This window comes from Pelobates fuscus, chromosome 11 (assembly GCF_036172605.1).
Source record: "Pelobates fuscus isolate aPelFus1 chromosome 11, aPelFus1.pri, whole genome shotgun sequence".
NCBI lineage: Eukaryota > Metazoa > Chordata > Amphibia > Anura > Pelobatidae > Pelobates > Pelobates fuscus.
In genome coordinates this window covers 99,606,951-99,628,528 of record NC_086327.1, presented here as the reverse complement: position 1 = coordinate 99,628,528, position 21,578 = coordinate 99,606,951, and the positions used below count along the sequence as shown (strand labels likewise).

At 38.4% G+C, this 21,578-nt stretch overlaps 1 protein-coding gene across 2 annotated transcripts in view; it reads right to left on the bottom strand.

Moving 5' to 3' along the window:
* VPS13D (vacuolar protein sorting 13 homolog D) overlaps positions 1 to 21,578 on the bottom strand; it is a 265,784-nt gene that overhangs the window by 166,331 nt on the left and 77,875 nt on the right. Inside the window, exons 31-45 of one of the 2 annotated variants that reach the window (XM_063436103.1) lie at positions 21,253 to 21,524; positions 20,076 to 20,209; positions 18,207 to 18,362; positions 17,247 to 17,463; positions 16,382 to 16,456; positions 15,724 to 15,921; positions 15,345 to 15,434; positions 11,407 to 11,547; positions 10,048 to 10,170; positions 9,239 to 9,313; positions 8,745 to 8,850; positions 7,591 to 7,743; positions 7,363 to 7,498; positions 7,046 to 7,093; positions 1,170 to 1,320 (exon numbers count right to left, since the gene is read on the bottom strand). In XM_063436103.1, the coding sequence (XP_063292173.1) occupies positions 1,170 to 1,320; positions 7,046 to 7,093; positions 7,363 to 7,498; positions 7,591 to 7,743; positions 8,745 to 8,850; positions 9,239 to 9,313; positions 10,048 to 10,170; positions 11,407 to 11,547; positions 15,345 to 15,434; positions 15,724 to 15,921; positions 16,382 to 16,456; positions 17,247 to 17,463; positions 18,207 to 18,362; positions 20,076 to 20,209; positions 21,253 to 21,524 (2,075 nt within the window). The remainder of the gene's footprint in view (positions 1 to 1,169; positions 1,321 to 7,045; positions 7,094 to 7,362; positions 7,499 to 7,590; positions 7,744 to 8,744; positions 8,851 to 9,238; positions 9,314 to 10,047; positions 10,171 to 11,406; positions 11,548 to 15,344; positions 15,435 to 15,723; positions 15,922 to 16,381; positions 16,457 to 17,246; positions 17,464 to 18,206; positions 18,363 to 20,075; positions 20,210 to 21,252; positions 21,525 to 21,578) is intronic. The other variant, XM_063436104.1, reaches the window with a different exon arrangement.

Here is a 21,578-nt window from a genome sequence, read left to right as displayed (position 1 = left end):
AAGCATGATATTAGGCCAGTCAAATAAACATGTGAGTACTGTAAACAAACAGCACTTAATAAAAATGTTTTTTTTTTTTTTTTTTTTAAAGTTATAAAATACAAAGACAAAGAATTGAAGCACGGTGTCCTGAGACTGACTGTTGTGGTGTAGGCTCCCATAAGCTGAGTTAACTGCTAGGAATTTAGACACATTTCCTTATATTCCAATAACTTTGAGACTATTATACAGAGTAAGGTCAGTTGTTATCTCCGTGTTACATGAAAGTATTCCATAAATACAGCTAGTTTTTCATAGCCACAACGGCCTTGAATTTCCACCTGTTTGAAATTTATTTTTTAGTAAGCCCTGTATTAAAGCGGTCATTCTTTATGGATGAGAGTAGATCATTTATTGTTGGAGGCTAATTGATTAGTCAAATTTTATCACCTTTTTTTCTGATTGTTTTCCCTTTACGAGTTTTCCATGTGTAAAACTATGAATAAAGTCTCGTTGGGGATATGCAGAACTATTTATCTTACTCTTTTCTTTCACCAAATTTGATAGAGGCTTGCTTTGAAGCAGGAGTTAGGTTGTCATATTTCACTCTGGGTGTGGTTCGGTTATTTTGTGTACGTTTTCTGAATGGCTTAATCAGTACAGCTACTTTGTTTCTTAAGGAGTGTCTGTTGATACACTAGGTAAAAAAAAAAATCCTGTGCATACAGAATCATTTTTTCTTTGACAACATAACCACTACACTGAATTTTAGCTGGTTATGTTGTCATGCCTTTAAAGGGGCAATCCAAGAATTCACAATGCATATTCACGTTGGTTTACAATTTGTTATGCTGTGTTATCTGTTCTTTATTAGTATTATGCAATTGATTTCTTGAAGTGTTAACTTTATTGGCAGTGGGTAAAAAAAACAAGAGTATATATGTCGGCGTGAAACAGGTATTAAGAGCTGCATCAAACCAGAAGGTATGCCTGATGTGTAAGTGAGTTAGAAATAAAACCAATATGTTATCGTTTAACAATGAATAAAACATACTGAAACAAAAGAATCCTACAAATAAAAATGCAGTGTCCCTAACAATTGTAATCGAAGCAAAGATTTTCTTCCGGTGAGTCAAATAAAAACTATTTGACAAGTACAGACCTATTGAAGTCAAACCTTGTATACATACTGTCTGGGGCGGACGGGCTGTCAAGGCGAAGTTCCATTGGAATTTCTAACTTGTTTCTCACTATTAATGATGAACGAACAGTTACTACTTTCCGTGCGCTGCCTTCCATGGTGACTGCAAACACTACGCGCACTGGTGGCAATGCAGAAAACTGAAACAAACAAAGATGGCAGAAGTCATTTAGGCAGTCGACACACTTACCCTATTCTTGTAAATTATTACATTGCCAATGGGATTTACCACAATCTCACTATAACCCTTTATCATTATAACGGTAAATATACTTACTGATGATTTAAAACATAAATTTTTACTTACCGTAAATTTCTGTTTCCTGAAGATTAGAGGCAGTGCTTTACCAATGGGATTTCTAATCTGGAGGGAAAAATAGGCCAGCAATTCTCCAACCTTTTTAAGACCCTCCCCTTAATAAACTACATTCCTTTAAATAACATCTCACCTCAAACAACCCCAGAAAATACACAAGCCGATACATGCACAATTCCGAGTTTATTAGAAAAAAAAGGGGGGGAATTATACCACTGCCTCTAATCTTCAGGAAAAAGAAATTTACGGTAAGTAACAATTTATGTTTTTCCCTTCAGATTAGAGGCAGTGCTTTACCAATGGGATATGACAAAGCAATTCCAAAGGGCGGGATTTATTTCACCACTGCTTGTAGCATCTTTCGCCCAAAAGCTGCATCTTCTGAGGCCAGTATGTCTAGCCTGTAATGCTTCGAGAACGTATGCAGAGAAGACCAAGTAGCCGCTGAACAAATCTGAGAAGGAGTAGCTGCCGCACGCAGAGCCCAAGACGTAGATATAGCCCTAGTTGAATGGGCCTTCATGGGGCCTGAAATTTCCGAGTTGCTTGAGGAATAAGCCAAAAGAATACAATCCTTCAGCCATCTAGCCAGAGAACTCTTTGAAGCTTTCATCCCTTTCCTTGTGAACTCTTTGAAGCTTTCATCCCTTTCCGTGGGCTGTTATCCTTTCTAAAATATTCCGTAGATTCAAGATATTGCATAAGACATCTCTTCACATCGAGGCAGTGAAACTTTCTTTCCAAGGCATTTGAAGGATTTTGGCAGAAAGTAGGCAATACCACTTCTTGGTTGATGTTAGAAGAATTCAAAACCTTAGGAATAAACGAAAGGTCGAGCTTCAAAACCACCTTGTCTTGATGAAAGACCAAAAACGGAAAATCGCCCGTAGAGCTTGGATTTCTCCCACCCTCTTGGCCAATGTGATTGCCACCAAAGAAACGTTTTTTAAAGATAAAATCTTCAGAGATGCCTCTGCTAGAGGTTCAAAGGGCGGCTCACAAAGAGCGGATAAAACTAAATTTAGATCCCAGGGCAGACAGGTTTCCCTAATGTTGGGAACTAAACGGCCCAGAGCCCTGAAGAATCTAGATATCAGATTGAAGCTAAACATCTGAAAGAAAAGAAACTGATAGCTGAAACTTGTAATTTTAAAGAGGCTGGCTTCAATCCTTTTGCGAATCCCATCTGAAGGAATTTGAGAATCTTTTGGATGGAGGCGGAAACAGGGTCCTCTTTAAACCTACAACACCATTGACAAAAATTCTTCCAAATCTTGGAGTAAACTTTAGACGTAGACTCTTTGTTAGTAGCCAATAAAAATTTTATGACCTCAGGATCTAGGCCTTTACTCTTTAAAATCTGGAGTTCAGACACCAAGCTGTCAACTGTAATCGCTGAAGAGGAACCATGGAGGGATCTAGAATTTCTTCTGACAGTGGAAGCTTCCAAAAAGTGGCCCCTGGAATATTTAGAAGAACCGAAAACCAACTTCTTCTTGGCCACCAGGGAAGGATTATGACAATCCTTACTTTTTCCAACTTGATCTTTTGAAGCACTTTGGGAATAAGAACTACTGGTGGGAATACATATGCAAGGTTGAACTTCCATGGTACTGACAGAGCATCTGTGATATCGGGTTTGTCTGCGGGGTTCAGAGATGCAAACCGTCTTGTCTTCCTGTTTGTCCTGGAGGCCATAAGGTCTATTTCCGGACAACCGAAACGGTTTGAAATAAGCCTGAAAATTCTGCACGAAAGGGACCAATCTGTTTGTTTTAAGTGATGACGACTCAGGGCGTCTGCTAATACGATCAATTTTCCCAGTATGTGAACTGCCGAGATCAATAGGAGGTGCACTTCCGACCACAGCACGATCTTTGAACAAAGTTTCCAATCTTGTCGACCTTGTACCTAATTGTTTGTTTAAAAACGCCACTGCCGTTCGATTGTCCGAACGTATCTGAATATGCTGACCTTTTATCTGGAACTGAAACGCCAGGAGAGCCATCCACACTGCCTTCAATTCTTTGAAATTTGAGGAAGTTCTCACATCCTTTTCTTGCCAAAGCCCCTGCTTCTTCAGGTCCCCCAAATGGGCACCCCAGCCCAGTGCCGAGGCGTCTGTTGTTAAAATTCTGAAGGATTTCATTTTGAATGAAAGCCCTGCTTGCAGGAACCGAGACAAGGTCCACCAATGAAGACTCCTCAAAGTTTGATTGTTGAATTTCATCAGCCCGTCCAGGCTGTCTGTCCGTCGATTCCATACTTGTAGAATGTTTTTCTGAAGAGGCCTCATTCTGGCTTTTGTCCAACCGACGGCAGGGATAGAAGCCGTAAAAAGACCCAGTAAACTCATTGCTTCTCTGACTGAAAAAACACCTTTTTCTCTGAGTCTCTGAATTGAATGTTTTATCTTTTGCTTCTTCTCCTCTGGCAGGAAAATCTTCATTAGAGATTGAGTCTAAGATTAGACCCAAGAACTGAATCCTTTGAACCGGAACCAGTTCCGATTTGCTGAAATTTATTAGCCAACCGTGAGCTTGTAGGGCTTGTAAAGCTGTAAGAAGGTCTAGTTTTAGTTGCTCCTTTGACTCCGCAATCAAAAGCCAGTCGTCCAAATAAGGGATGACATAAATCCCCAAACTTCTTAGATACGCTGAGATGACCACTAGCAGTTTTGTGAACACCCTGGGCGCAGATGAAAGGCCGAATGGTAGGGCTTTGAATTGGTAATGCTTGGTCACCGATTGGATGCAGATCGCAAATCTTAGTAGCCTTTTGTTGGATTCTGTCATGGGCATATGAAGATAAGCGTCCTTTAAATCCAGGGACGCAAACCAATTTCTTGGCTGAACCAGAAGAGAAGCAGATTTTATTGATTCCATACGGAACCTCTTTTTTACAATATACTTGTTTACGGCTTTTAGGTCTAGTATGGGTCTGCAAGAACCATCTGGCTTTGGTACCAAAAATAGTCTTGAATATGTGCCCTGATGTCTTTCTCTTCGGGGTACTTCTTCCACAACTCTCTTCTGTAGGAGTCTTGACACTTCTTGCATCAAAGCTAACTCTGTTTCCTGAGAATGAACCTTGGAACATAAAAAATTTTTTCGCGGGGTATTTGTCAGTTCCAGACTGTACCCGTACTTTATTACTGAGAGAACCCAGCGATCTGATGTCGTACTTTCCCAGTGATGTAGGAAGTGAGACAATCTTCCTCCCACTGGCCTGGCGTCACAACATTTTATTTATCTTGTCCGTGAGTCTTTCTTTCTTTCTATAATCGAAGACTTTCTTTTGTTGACCCCTATAGTAGTTCCTGCGAAAGGAACTTCTAAATGAGGGCTGAATCCCCACTTTACAGTTCCAAATTTGTCTCTTATGGGATTCAGGCAAGGCCTTCCTGCCTTCCTTCATCTAGTTTAGACCCGAATACTCTTCCAGATTCAAAGGGTAAGTCACACAAATAATTTTTTGATGCCGCGTCAGCTGACCAGTTTCTAAGCCAAAGTGCTCTTCTAGATACTGTTGTTAGACCCATATTCTTAGCAGACAATTTTAGACTTTCTGAGGAAGCATCTACCAAAAAATATGCCGACATTTTGACATTTTTTAATAGCTTCACTGGATCTTCCTTTGACTCTCCTGCATAAACCTTCTCTAGTTCTTCTAGCCAATGTTTTGGGGCTTTAGTCACGGAAGTTCCTGTGATAAGAGCTTTTGCTTGAGTCGCTGAAGAAACAAACATCTTCTTTAAGGACGAGTCCATCCACTTCTCCATCACATCCCTTAAACTACTTGAGTCACCAATAGGTAACGCCGTTTTCTTCCCAATCTGAGCTATAGGGACGTCCACTACAGGGACTGTATCCAGCAGGCAGTCCTGGTCCGCTTCTATGGAAAAAAGAGTTTTAAACTGTTTTGAAATAAAAGGTTTGTGACCTGGGTATTTCCATTCTCTTAAAACCAACTCCTTCAGTTGTGGATGTAAAGGGAAAACTTTAGTTCTTTTCCCAGACACCCCATTGTCCATAATGTTCCGCACTTCCTTTATTAATTTCCCTATGGCTTCTTCTGGAAAAGCAAATTCCTCCTCAGATGAATCACTAGCTGAATCCTCTCCAGAATCAGAAACACCAGTACCTGAGCTTGTATCTGAATCTTCCCAGGTTCTCTGCCTTTTCTTTGAATGTTTTACTACCTGTAAATCCTGAGAAACCGAAGCCTGGGCTGATTGCATAGCTGCCGTTTGCATATCCACAAATGTTTGCTGCATACTCTGCTGTAACCAGCTAAGAAATGTGGACATTTCAGATTTTTTAGCTTCCTCCGAAGCCTCTTTGGAACATAGAGAACAAAGTTTCTTTTTATACCAATCCGGCATAGGTTGGAAACATATTGATCAACTTAAATGCTTGGATTTTGTAGAGCATTTCCCCCTTTCTGTAGCTTTCTCCGGAATTTCTGGATTAGACATACTGAGGAAAGAAAGAGAAATTTTTTTTATTTTTTTTTTTTATTTCCCCTTTAAGATTCAGGCTAGAGCCATTTAAAATAAAAGCTAAATATCTTACCTTAAATGGCCTCACAGTGTGTTGGAGGGCAGGTGAGAAACACACTTGCAAAAGATCTGATAGCTCCTGGCAAACAGTGGTTGCTGCTGGAAGTTGCTCCTTTAAGTCTTGTAGCCACTGAACGAAAAACGCCAGGTTCAGATTTGGTGCCTGAATCCAGGTTCGCATTGCGCATGTGCATAGCGCTTTGCGAATCCCTGGTGGAATGCAACGTAACCTGTACGTGCGTTCCACCGCAGGACCTCCCAGCCGACGCACGCCTGCATCCTTCGTCTGACCGGAACCTGGCGCGGACGAGACGGCATAAAAAAACGGCTGAACACGCCGTCCGGCGTTCCACACTATACTTACCTTGAAAGGAAGCAGAGCCTCCCGAGCCTCAGCCCTTCTCACCTGTTGTTTGAGGTGAGATGTTATTTAAAAGAATGTAGTTAATTAAGGGAAGGGTCTTAAAAAAGTTGGAGAATTGCCTGCCTATTTTTCCCTCCAGATTAGAAATCCCATTGGTAAAGCACTGCCTCTAATCTGACGGGAAAATATAACTTTAAAATGAATCGATAAAAAGAAAAAAAGAAACAAGAAAATATATTTAGCTTATAATACAAGATCAGTTCTGGAGAAGTGACAGCAGTGGAGGTGGAGCTACACCACAGTTAATAAATGTAAAATATTATGGATGTGGCAATGTTTTAAGATGAAACTCTTCAGAGTCCATTACCATTAGTTTGACAAGCTCAAGAGGTTATGGCGCTTAGAGTAAACATTTAATAAAAGGATTGCTTGCCAAATTATAGAACTTAACAATGTCAGTTATAAAACATATTCATGTGAAATGGAAAATGTATTTGACATGCTCATGTGGTCTGCGTTTTAAGTGGGAGTGCGGTCTGAGTATAGTATGTCCTTAATGTATCTCAAATGTTATAAACACAGTTCAAGACATGTCTTAATAAGAATAGACTAATAAACACTTACATAGACATGTGGATGTATAATGTTTGTCCTGCTGATTGGACTTCCAACCTGAAACAGAAAAGGAGAATTACTAGACATACAGCAAAGAAACTGGGCATTTGTCACTGATCTGTCAGCTAGGGGGCTCGGTCCACCATTATTACCCGTTCCAGTCCACTGGCAAGGGAGGTAAGGGACATTCAGCTGGATCCTATCTAGAGTGTTCATTTAAGCAGAATACATCATTTTAAACAATCCTCCTGCCCCCCATCACAAAATAACGATATAAATATTCAAAACCTGAATTACCATAAAGAGTACAAGGAATTGCAGCTTACCGAAGATGAAGATGTGTTCTTATCAGGAGCAGCATACCGAAAAAATATGCCGACTTTATCAACAGACACAGGGCTTATTTGCTCCCAACCACTAACTCGCACTTGCAGTTGGTGTATCTTCAAATCATGAGTATGCCTGAAAAAAGTATTCAATTCAATATGTCAATTCAGTTCTATTGAAACAAAAAAAGACCACGTGAAAGTAAAGAATAACTTGCTTATGATTACCTGTGTCTCAACTTTTCTTTGGTTTCAAATTCAAAGGGAATCTCTTGTCCTGGTAGAACCTCTCTCCACTGACTCACATTGTGGGCATCATCAAGGAAGTTCTTGTCTCCTTCAGGAACCACGTCTGGACTCCCACTATGAGACAGTGCAGCACTGAAACACAATCATATTAATGAGACAGCTTACAGATAACAGGAAGACTGTGCTACAAAAATGGGTTTTTGAAATGAGTGGGCAGGAAACATTCAACAGTTCATGACCCAATCATTAAAGGGACACACAAGGTAACATAACCGCTATAGCTCAGTGTAGTGGTTACGCTGATAAGGGTCTCACATTTTTTGATTATATGCAGAGCAAACAATATATAAGTTATTCTTCACAACTCATCATAAAATCTCTCATATTTATTAGCATTCAGTAATAAATTTTTCAGAGAAAAACCAATGATTCCAAGTAAGGTAGCCTAAAATCTCCCCCCCCCCCCCCATGATCTATGCTTTACTTAAGCTAAAAGTAATGGTTTGCCCTCTTACCTGGGTCATGCTGGGCTCCTGATCTGTGTGGGCAGATTTAAGACATCCAGCTTCCACAGCTGCAGAAGCCAGCTGCCAATCTTTTTGCTCACTGATTGGCTGAGAGCGTTAGCTGACCGCTTTCAGCCAATGAATAAGTGTATGTGCATTGAAATTTGCACAGACTTGACATTAGCCAGCCTGGAAATCTTTTTCAAGACTGGCTGATTATTCCCCAATGATGCGGCGGAAGGTGGAGTTATAACCCTGGCAGCAGAGTGGTTAATCTCTGTATCTGCAGAATTGCATAGTGAAATAGTGCACATACAGACTGCAGGCACTATAACCACTTCAAATCACTGAAGTGGGCATGGTGCTTGGAGTAACCCTTTAATATGAGCATGCACTATAGGAAGTTTAAAGAGCTGGGCAAATGTTGCTGAACGGATACATAGTGAACTTTCAATCCCAAACATTAAAGACCTGGGCAAATTTACGGAACTTTCAAACCAAAACATTTTAGTCCATGCAACGGACGGCATCACTCTCTGTGATTTTCAAGTTAAGTGATATCAAAACTACATATGACAATAGGTTCATATTATTTATTATTAATTAAGAGCAGCAGGGATTTCTCACCGTGTAGGAGTTGTCGTTAAAGTAGCAAACCAAAGTGTGCAACCTGTATGATTCCTAAGAGCGAACGGCACAAATGGCTGCCTGCGTTTTGGAGTTTTCATTTCAACTATATAAAAGGAGAAAATAACATTTTAATACATACGAAACTATCTGCCACAGAATTTATAATGCAAGTTATAGACTCTATTTTCAACACAAAACTACTGGAGTCCCAAATGTTAACTGATGCTGTTCTAGAGGTACTTAAGGCATATATATATATATATATATATATGAAAAAACATCTAGCCTTTTACAGATACCTGCATTGGTTATAAAAATAAAATTACAAATATTCCAACATATACAAAAGAACTATGCAGGAGAATAGAATGTCCTTAGCAGGTAATTGTTTTATGCTAAAGCACACAAACAGTAGACATGAAAAGAAGTTGAATTTAGTGAGATACTTTCAGCAGAAGAAAAGCATGCTTTGAGGTTGATTAGTATGGTACCTCTAGCATAGACCTGATGTTCTAGGTTAGTCAGGCTGGCTGTGCTCCTAGTTCTAAGGTAGGCTAAAGGAAGGCCTGGCGGATAGGAAATTCAGAGTCAGCAAGTTCATAATAAAAGAGAAAGAGCACAAATAGTCACAAAGACATGCAGAACAGAGTTTGAACAAGGATAAAAAGACATTACAGCAAAATTTGCTGGGCATCAATCAAGAAAAACAAAAAAGAGATGGTAGTAATTTACATTAAGGCAATAGCAGTTCTAGTCAGGGGAACAGAAGTTAGTGATAGCTGGCTCTCGTCAGGTACCATGGAGTAATGGGAAAGGTAGCAGAAGCTTGTATCATGTGGAAATCTCAAAGAGCTGGCTCAAGCCACACTTCTGTGTGACAAGGAAAGGATAACAAACATTTTTTAAGAGATAACCAGGTTTTGCTTGAATAAAATGTCCCCTGGATAAAAATAAAACTACTGGCTAAATTCCCACTTGATCAAATGATACAAACAAGTCTGTGTACACATTTAAATAGCTAACGTCAGATGTGTACACAGTATTGCAAGATCATGTAAAAACTCTGTATACATAGAACACACTTGCCATAGATGATCAAATCAAGTCATTAGTCTGTGTTCCCTGAAAACATTAGTATCCACCTATTTTCAAAAAAAAAAAAAAAATCATAATCTATATTTTGGTTTTTGAAACCTAGTGTATGTGTATCAATGTATTGGTAATTTTACTGTATATGTCAAATTCCTCTTATGGCTCTACAGTTAAATCATTTTCTACAAGACACTGCTAGAATACCCACTTGGACCAATGTAAGGAGGATCAACGGAGGATCCCATCCACTCTTCAGTTGCTTCTATTTCAGCTTCCTTTTCCTGATTACAGTAATCAGCCATCCATGACTCCTTTGTGCTGATATATTGTTCTGGAATTCACAAATGATAAATGTAAGCAATTATAAACCAAATTTAGAAGATGCAAAAAAAAAAAACTTGCAGTATGCAACTATAGGGGATCATGATGTTGAATCATGACAAAAATAAATAAAATACATGCTACACAGTAAATGTGCAAGAATGTTATTTGTTACATAACGGATTGTCAAGGACCACTGAGAGTCAAAGACTCTAAGTTTTCCAGAACTACACTGAAAACAAGACTAGCGGTACAAACCATTTTGTTTATGAGATATTTATAGGCTCTACTAATCCAATATGGTATGATTCTACAGGCACAGCCATTGATCAACTATTGACCCAATCGTCTTACTCACATCTTTTTCTTGAGTTTAGGTTGCCAAGTTGCCTCCCAAAGCCCCCCACGATTCACATGCTAACCAACTTGCACTATCTTCTCTCCTTCCAACCAATCTTCCTATTTTAGACATTTGTCCCCCAGTCAACCTACTCAAATTACGTACAGAATCTTTAGATACAATAAAATATCCACTCTAAGTTACCTTAATGATATACACTGACTAAGTCCCACACAACCCTCTAGCAACAATGCATTATTTTACTGACAAACTGAGGGTTTTATGAGTACCCGAGGCACACCTCATCGCTATACATAAAGCTAAAGTTAATGTTAGATACTGCATTAACATACATTTTGTCCATGGTTAGATGTCAATCTTTGGCTGCATATCAGCTGACAAGATCAGCCAATGGCTGACATATAAATAGGGACAGAATTTATATTGCTAATGCGGAAGTGATAGGCCAGGTCATGGGTACCCAGAAGTTGTGTTAAACCATTCAAATAAGGTTTGAGACCTATCTGGGCGATAGTGCCAAAGGCATGCGAGCAGCATGAACACTGCAGAGGGCTGTAGTGATTAAGGAGCTAAAAGTGTTTTTTTTAGTCCAATCTATTTCTTAGTTCTTCCTATTTCCAATCACACAGGATCTCTCAATTCCCTTCTCTAGCAGCGTTCCACCTACACTGAGGCTAACAAAGATGGTTCTGCAACACATGAATTCTCTCTCTCTACCTCCATCTCTTTCTGTAATTAACTCTTGGTTTTGTTCAAATTCTTACAGACAAAAAATGCCAAAGCTGAAGTGCTTTTTTTTTTTTTTAATTTAAAGAAATTTACATACAATAAGCCTTTACTTGTGTATGCAAGCATTCCTAATTGAGAACAGCTGCATGGAGTTACCAATTAGTAATGAAGTAATATTAATGTCCAAGCGGTGTCTGGCTTTCATTTCCACTTTTAGACGAGAAGGATGGAGGCGGCTGGCTTCCTGCTGATGCCATGATAAGGAGCATGGCCACGGTTCAATAAATGGCTCCCACCCTAAAAACAATGCAAAACAATGTCTGTTACCACCATTACGTTATCCATACCATAGAAGTGGCACCTAAATTTCTTTCATCAATATTAGCAGCAAGACGAAGAAAAAACTGAGAAAGAACATGACTAGATTTATAATGGAGATGGTCTTCTAGTCTCCCCAAGACAATGAGAAAACAACCACATGGATGGGGATATGTCATGACAAAAGGTACTGCTCTATAGAATTATTATAATTAGTGTATTTCTCTCTGACCCTATAAGCGTAAAGAGTGCGAGAAGAGAAGAAAAGAAGTCTTCATTTGAATCATATATTCCGCCTATTTTATCCATACGTTTGTGAGTATATCTTTTTTTTATTTTCTATGGTGTGTTTTTTTTTGTTGTTGTGCATTTTGTGAGATACATTGATGTTTGCATTGCCACAACAGCAGCCACAAACGCGGTAACATATAACAAGAGACGTGTACATGGCAAGCGGTAGTACTGCACATTTTTGTAGTGTTACGTAACAGGCTATTTAAACATATCCAGATCAACATGCAAATAATAGTTATTGTAGACTAACAATTTAGGATTAATTATTCGGTAGAGCGGTAATGAATGCGGCAACATCCTATACGTCTGTGAGAAGAGTATTCAAGTGGTTTTAAAAAATAAAAACATAACAAACATGAAACGTGTGGCAGTAGTAGTTGCAGCCTCATTGTGTTGGTATGTAAGCATGGAGATAGGCTAATGCTAGATTAGATTGGAGTCACATTATCTGGCACAAGGGTTAACCGTGGTAGGGTACCCTAGAGGTCTGCTTGATGCCCTTATTGAACTAGAGAACCGTTTGAGAGTCACAGCTAATGTAGTAGGTGTATGCCTGGGTATGTCCCAATTTTTTATGGTGTTAAATTTTATCTACACCATTTGTGGTCCCTCTTTGTTTTTATTTATTTTAGGTTGTGTATTTTTTATTCATATCTATATTTGCAAAGATACAGAGGAGTCTTCACATGAAAGTCAAGACAGGGGGGATATGATAGAAACATTTAAATACATAAAGGGAATCAACACAGTAAAGGAGGAGACTATATTTAAAAGAAGAAAAACTACCACAACAAGAGGACATAGTTTCAAATTAGAGGGACAAAGGTTTAAAAATAATATCAGGAAGTATTACTTTACTGAGAGGGTAGTGGATGCATGGAATAGCCTTCCAGCTGAAGTGGTAGAGGATAACACAGTAAAGGAGTTTAAGCATGCGTGGGATAGACATAAGGCTATTCTAACTATAAGATAAGGCCAGGGACTAATGAAAGTATTTAGAAAATTGGGCAGACTAGATGGGCCGAATGGTTCTTATCTGCCGTCACATTCTATGTTTCTATCTTTGGGGGTAATTAATTGTTGTTTATTCCCCATACTTCACCACTGGTGTTGCATGCCACAAGGGTATTACTGTATTATTTTCTATTTCTATAGAATTACTCAGCTCAAAAGTAAGAAACAAAACATTTCAAGTTACACTTTAAGGTTAAAAATAAATAGATTTATTTTTAACCTTAGAGTGACCTTGTATTGCTTTATGGTTGCAAAAAGATAAATATGCAATTAAAAAGTTTCTCCAACCCATTCTTGTGTATGGCAAAATGATGGACTATTGACATTATTCTATTTGTCCAAGAGCGTTATGTAAACAAGTTTAACTCCCCTAATCCAGCACCGGACAAAGCTCCCAGTGCTGCCAAGCTCACCCCGTCTGACGTCACAAGAGCCGTGCCATGGTCCAATCAAAGGCTAAATCATAGAGAAGCCTTTGTTTGGACTAATTTATCGGCTCAGGGTGCATGCGAGTGCTCTGAGCTGGCGAAGGAAGTGGGACAGGGAGGGAGGGATAGGAGGAATAGGAGGAAGAATGGAGGGATAGGAGAAAGAGGAGTGTAGGGACACAAAATTGTGGAGGGGACAGGGAGAACAGAGAGATTCCCTCAATGTGGTAGGAAGAGAGGGAAGGGAGACAAAAGCTTCCCTCTTGCAAGATCAGTTTGCAAGGGAGAATCAGTTAGTTCTGTCTTCAGCGTGCAGTGCGCAATGATAAGACATTTTTTTATGCACAGAATTGACATTAGGCAGCCTGGAACAGAGTTCTGGGTTGCCTAAGTCATATGTGCCGGGGGTACTAGTTGCCCCCAGCACACAAGTGCAAAATACTCTGGAAGTGCAGTGTTTCAAGCAGAAACACTGCACATCCAGACTCCTACCATCATGACCACTTCAAAAAGCAGAAGTGAGCATGGTGGTTGGAGTAACCGTTTCAACTTACCTGTAATCCAGCACTGGGACAGTCCTGCTTCCAACAGTCGTTCTAGCTACTCTAAAATGATTATTCTTGATGAACTTGGTCAAATAAATGCTTTTAAAAAAAAAAAAACATTGGACACCTACAGTATATGCACCTCAATCACCATGCTCTGCAAATTCAATGGTGGTAGAGAAGCATTGGACACATTCGGTATCATCAAGTCAAATGTGAAGACATTTAATTTTCAAAAGTCTTAAGGAAAATGTGCCTATAGTGGCTGTTAGTCAGACTGCCACTAGAGGCAAATTCTCTAATAACTGGCAATATTGGTGGTGCTCAGAAACAGCAATGTTATGAATAGCTAGAGAAAAGGAACAGAATCTGTGCACCAAAACAACTACATAGAGATTTAGTAGCTTTTGTGCCTTGAGTGTCGCTTTAGGTGCCTGGAGTGCTTGTGTTTTTAACATGACAACACAAATGCGTCCAGTTTTAATAACATTCCAAAAATAAAAGGTACAATTATTATACCTTAAAGGAACACTATAGTCACCTAAATTACTTTAGCTAAATAAAGCAGTTTTAGTGTATAGATCATTCCTCTGCAATTTCACTGCTCAATTCACTGTCATTTAGGAGTTAAATCACTTTGTTTCTGTTTATGCAGCCCTAGCCACACCTCCCCTGGCTATGATTGACAGAGCCTGCATGAAAAAAACAAACTGGTTTCACTTTCAAACAGATGTAATTTACCTTAAATAATTGTATCTCAATCTCTAAATTGAACTTTAATCACACACAGGAGCCTCTTGCACGGTCTAGCAAGCTATTTTAACATAACAGGGGATAAGAAAATCTTAATTAAACAGAATTGCAAATAGGGCTAAATAGGGCTCTCTTTACAGGAAGTGCTTATGGAAGGCTGTGCAAGTCACATGCAGAGAGGTGTGACTAGGGTTCATAAACAAAGGGATTTAACTCCTAAATGGCAGAGGATTGAGCAGTGAGGCTGCAGGGGCATGTTCTATACATCAAAACTGCTTCATTAAGCTAAAGTTGTTCAGGTGACTATAGTGTCCCTTTAAGGCCCAATCAGACTGTTCACAGACTGACCCCAACCATTATTCAAGTTACACAGCACAGAAGCAAATTAATGCTACAGTAAAGGAATCAAGAAAACATTTCCATAACAATAGTAGAAGAAAAACGGTCTCTTTATTTACACAAAATAAAAAAAAATAAAAACGATACAACTTTATATTGATCAAGAGTTTTATTAAACAAAGCCCAGAAAACAATAGGGTAATAGAAAGATGCGGACTGTGAGAACATATGCTGTTGGTACCATTTATCCTGCTACCTTCTATCAAAATATAAAGCATTGTCTCAAAGCATATGTTCTCACACTCCGCATGTTTTCCAGTGTCCACTGTAAAGGCAGCAAGAATAACCATACTGGAGGAACACAAAACAGTAACAATACAAAAAGCTAGTGTCATCTTGTTACCTGATAGCTCTCTGTTGTAGTAGTCTCCAGAAAGTGTAAATTCTGCAAAACCATTAGGATTGGATACCAAATGCTGGAAAAAATTCAAACCTTTACAAAAAATAAAAGATAAATCAATAAACAAACAAAAAATGTCTTTATTAGCTCTATAAAAACCATGTAATTTTACAGAGCAGACTGGCATTTTTATTTGACTTTTTTGTATATGTCTACATTTAAGTAAAATTCATCAATTATTAACAAACATAGAACGTCTACATGCAAGAATTCACCAACCAAAAAAGTAGGAGTTACTGACCTAAGGAATCTCCATCGCCTCTTAAACCGTGGATTAATTCCGAACATATTTTAAACATTTTTACCAGTCCAATATACTCACGTGAAAAAGTAATTTCTGCCAACGGGACATCACAGTCCATGCAATCATCAATGAAACAAATGCAAACATTGTCTGCTTTGAGGTCCACTCCCGAAATCCAGCGCAAAGTGCCAGTTCCATTCTTCTTCTGGTTGCTGTAGGATGGTTTTACTGGCTCAGCGTTCTTAAACAACCAAGATGCAGCTTTATTTAGCTGACCTTCAAAAAAGAAAAACATAAGTCAATGTACCTTAACAACATACTAACAAATGGTACTTATCCAAATGAAAAATGACAAGCACTCAGCCAGCCAGCTAACCAACTGCCCATGTGCAGACAATTGGCTAAATCACATAACAAAAGTACAGCAGTCAAAGGTCATCTACAACTATTTTCCACAGGTGTCCCGGAGACGGAGAACAATGAACAGCTAATGTGGTGTGGCAGGGTAGTACTTTTCAGAGGTATGCAAGTGTTTCAGTCAACCAGTCGCAGACACACAGCAGACAAAAGACCTATTCTGAAACCTAAAATTACATTATTATACATTTTCCAAGCATACTCTTTAAATCTGAAAGAACAAGTTAAGACTCCTAGAGTCTAACACAAATTCTTAAAAAGAGCTCTGAGGAAGAAATAAATAAACCCAAACAATTAAACTTTTAAGATTGTAAATTACCTTGAGATGCTAGAAGTGCTTTACGGCAATCATCCATCCCGAAGCCCAACTCCTGCAGGCGGGTAAGCTGAACTTCTGAAACCAGAAAATTAAAATGTAATGGTTTGATTACATCAGTATTACCAGGGTCTACTCTACACATAGAAAAAGACAGAAAGTTAAACAGCTTATATTCATAATAAAACCAGCATACATATAATAATATAAGGTATATTTGGACCAGTTTGACTATCTCAAAATAAACATATAGAAATAAATAAAATGTTTCCACCATTATTTGATTATATAAAAACACCATAAGGGAACATGTAGATAGGAAATCCTAGTACGATTATATCAAAATAATGCAAGCAAACACAGCCAAGCAGATTTCGTCTTGCACATAACATTTTAACAACAAGGCACAGATCTAAATAAATAATATTGTATATGAAGGTAGCTGATAAACATCAAAAACATTCATCTCTGTGTATATAGGCATCTTCACGTCATGTTTATTTAATTTTCCAATGATGATCAACCTAACCAAGGCTCCAAGCTTCCCCCCACAATAAATACTTTATGGATGGCTAACAAAATGCAAACAGCTCTGCTGAGAGGAGAAACCAGAGGTGGAAAGCTAATACACTTAGCCTTCAAATAAGCATGGCTGATTTATGCTTAATGTCTGGATTTACTGTAATACAACACTGCTAATGCTCTTTTTTCCAAGCAGAGGCTGGAAGTTATGCTAAGATAACTATATTCTGCATCAGTAAGGCATATGGCCCCAAAACATCCAAATGGCATGTTACCCAGCATTGCATGCAAAGTGCGCATTCACAAGGCATTTATTTTAAGTGTAATGCAAAAAAATGTGTACTACCTAGGATCGGATCCATTAAATGCGTGCCCCTGCCCGCCACTGGCACACTTTCACCATTTTTTACCAAAGCAGTCAAATTGCCAGAGGCCGTCTGTGGGTCTTGAATCACAGAAGCAGATGTATTGGAACTTGTCTGCTCAGGAATTGATTTTGCGATAGCCAAAAACAACTTAACATCATTGTAGGACAGTCTGATGTCTAGAGAATGCAGCTGAATCTAATAAAAATACAAATTAAAAAAATAAATAACTTCTCAGTTTTGTAAGCCTTACTGTATAAAATGTGTAAAAAGAATAGTTTTAATTTAGGGTTCTCACGAGTTAATAGTTCGATATCTATTATACCAAATATTTTTAACTATAAACAGTGTATAAAAATGTATAACAATAAAATACAGGATAACTTGTCAAAGTCACCTAGCAATTAGCAATTGGCTTGGAGCAGCCAGCCACTACCTAACATCTCACTGAAACATGTGATAGAAGAGGTGGATAAGAGTAACAGAAAACAAAAAAAGGTTTTAGATGGAAAACGCTTATCTACATGTAAAAGGAATACTGCAGAGTGCTTTAGTGTACATTAAGTATATATGCAATAAAAGATAACTCCAGGAGTGGCAAGGGCTCTCTATAGTTGCTCTATGTTCCAACAGAGAAAGAGCAGCAGGAGATTGTGTGCAAAATAGTTCCTTAAAAATAAAAGTATAGACCATGGGAAATTACAGAACTTGTTTGTTTCTAAAATCAAATTGGAAGGCTATAAATGGTAAGCAATGGTAAACAGAATTCATGAGACAATGTAAAAACTTATGTATTATGGATTTTGTTTGTTTGCTAAAAGATTTGTAATGATCTACAATCCCAGATTAGCAAGTAAGGGAGCTACACTATCTGCAGCTGTAAAAAAGGTGCAATTTTGCATGAAAAATGAAGTAATGTGGCGTTCAGAACCATGTTTTACCTCCAATATTGGGGGGAAATCCTCAGTGTTGAATGCATCCATAAGGCCAGAACTGTTTTGGTATGAAGAATTTCCCACCAGCTCAATCTGCACATGGACAGGGTCAATAATAGAAAGTGCGGTTTCCAATTCATTCGCCAAGCAGCATGAAAACACCTGAAATTAACAATTATTTAGGGTAGAATAATTAAGGGGGGGTTGCCAAAGATACAAGTTAATTTTGTGTTCCTTCCCAGCTATTGTTTTGGTCAAGATTATATAACCATCATCTAAACAATGCATCACAATAAGTGATACTAAATGACCACTAAAGCGCACCTAGACTACTTTATCTCAACCAAGTGGCCTGGGTGAAGTGGTCCTGTGGTTTTAACCCTGCAATTTAAAAATCATTGCAATTTTGTAGAAACTGGAATATTTACATACCAGAGTTAACACAACTCTAGTAATGGTCTTCCACTCCAATAAAAAGTAAACTTCGATCATGTGATCAAATGACTCTCCTAGAGAGCATTTGATAGATTGTTGGCAGAGTTTTGCCATGCCTGCACACTAGCCTCCCAATGTTTCCAGATGGCATCTTTATGATCTCAGCCTAGAAGGTGGAGCAAAAAGTCAGAGGCCTGAGCAACGAAGGGCTGATATTTAAGTAAAACTCACCTTTAAACATCTCACAGAGGTGTTTCTTTAAGCGATTGGTATTTCCAGTACGTCTTGATTTTATTTATAAACATGTTAGATAAATATGACTTTTGTGATACCACGATGCTAAAATCATAATACAAATTTTATATATTTTAAATCACTTATATGGAAATATTTAATGGAACATTAGAACGTTACAAATACAAATCTGTGTTCCAAACACTAGTGTCCCTATTTCTGTGCCCCTTCCCCCCTATAAGTAAAGGGTTTTAAAAAACAAGTTTTTACTTCCCTTAGCTCCAGCACTGAGCCTCCCTTGGTGTTGGCTAGGTCTCCTCCTCCCACGATGTCACACCAATGGGGGAACCCAAATCGCATACGCGTGCATATAGGAAAGCATTGAATCAGAACGGCACTCCAGGGAGTGATACTCTGTTAGGGAGCAGAAAGTGCCTCTAGTGGGTGCCTGAATGTAAAAATTGCAGTTTCTCACAGGACAGGGGTAGTTCACACATTAATGAGATGAAGTGGTCTGGGTGCCTATAGTGTCCTTCTTTAAGATATTAAATTGTATGAAACCAATTTTTTTTTTTTTTAAATACATAAACCCTTTTAAAATGTATTGACAGAATGAATGTCGCACACATTTATCACCAATGGTGTAGCATTCCATTTAGGCCTAAATGAACATTTCAAAAGGTATGTTCCTTGTATATGTATAAGGATTAACTGCTTGATCCAAGGATAAATCTGACTGCCATTCCGGGGTCAAGAAGGAATTTTTTTTCATAGCTTGTTGCAAAATTGTGCTTCAAACTGTTTTTTTTTTGCCTTCTTTTGGATCAACAGCAAAAAACTAATGTGAGGAAGGCTGAACTTGATGGACGCAAGTCTCTTTTCAGCTATGTAACTATGTAACTATGTAGTGCTGCAATGAGCTCTCTGTTCCTGTCTCCCTTCATCATATTATATTTGCAACAATTTTCATACTCTCCATTATGAAAAACAAAAGCACAGCTAGATAATTGTTAATGCCCTAGCAAAAGGGATCACAAAACCAAACGTATCCTTGTGGGAATCATAAAAAACTATACTAAAAGTTCAAAACAGTTGAACATCTTTACGGCCATATGAATACATGCAAGTCTATCAAGGGAAATGAAAAATGTTATTTGCTATTTCCCTTTCACCAACTTTGATTTGTATGAATACTATTTAGCTTACCTCAATGCCAAACAAACTACCAGAGAAAGGACGATCCACAAGTCTAGGTTTGTAAGTAAGGACAGTAGTTCCTTTGAGAATTATAGCATTGGTGTCAAAGCAGGACATATCTTCAACCACAACAAACTCTGTTCCTGAAAAGAAAAAAAAAATGTATATATTTACTGCATAACCTAAAGTGTATCTGTCATGGCACACACACGTTTGCTATAAATTAAAGAGCAGAAAGAGTACATCATAGGCATCATAACCACGTCAATTAATTGGAGTGGTTATGGGGTTTGGTCCAGCATCAACGTTAAACAGTTTACTCACCATTTAACAAAGATGACTGGTCACCTTTATGACATACTAAAGGTAATGGGCAGTGGTGGGCTGACAGTGTCAGCTGATTGTTAATCACTGCTCTATCCCCTACTATAAATTAGTATTGGGAGAGTAAAAATCATAACCCCGCCTCTACCATACAGTAATTGGATGCCGGGCTACAGGCATTACTCAGCCTGAGCATCTCTGCAAGATATAAATAAACTAAACAGCAGTCATGCGGAATCGACTGAAGATATTATGGTGCCTATAGGTTTTCTTTAAATTGCACGTATACATTATTATTAAGCTAGCAAATGTATAGATTTTAATTTAAAGCTCTTTAACTTGTTAGCAACTGCCCCATCTGTCAATCTATTCTAAGACACGCATAAATCCTGAAGGAATAGAATGCCAAATGCATATTTTCACTAGGGTTGCAAAGACACTTGGTAAACATGATGAGTACTAGCCAAATAGGACCAAAGAGAGCCTCAGATCACCTGGTGTCACATCAGGCAACCTGTAGGAAGAGGAGTTTCAGATGTATATATCAATTCCTCAATTTGGATTTTCTGTAAAGTGCATTCACCATAAGTGGAGATTCAGAAGAAAAGGCAATGGAACCTAAATTCAGAAACTCGAGGTAATGGGAAATGTATATCAATGGCAACTACGCAACAACTTACATATTTCCTCTTTATTAACCCCTTAAGGACCAAACTTCTGGAATAAAAGGGAATCATGACATGTCACACATGTCATGTGTCCTTAAGGGGTTAAATAGGTTTCATAAACTATAATTCTTTCAAGTTCTACGGTCTCTGAGCTGAGTTATTCAAAATCCCTAATAAAATGTATTATTGCTCACCAGTTACATTGATCTTGACTTCCAGATGCTTTTCGGGAGTGATTGGTGCAGATGATCTCTTTGTTACTACTCCAGATTTAATGGTTTTAGGAATAACTGGTGTGCCACTGCCGGCAACTGGCTCCTGTTCGTGCAGCAAGGAACCAGCATCGGGAATCTTTTTATCACATGGAGTCTGAAGAAACTTTTGCACCAATACTAACCAATCAAATATTAAAAATACTCTAAGGTTGTTTAATACAACAGTAAAGCAGGAGCTGTCCTTTGTCGATCTGCAAAACAAGAAAAAGTGAGAGGTTATATATCTTACACTAAGAAGAGGACGT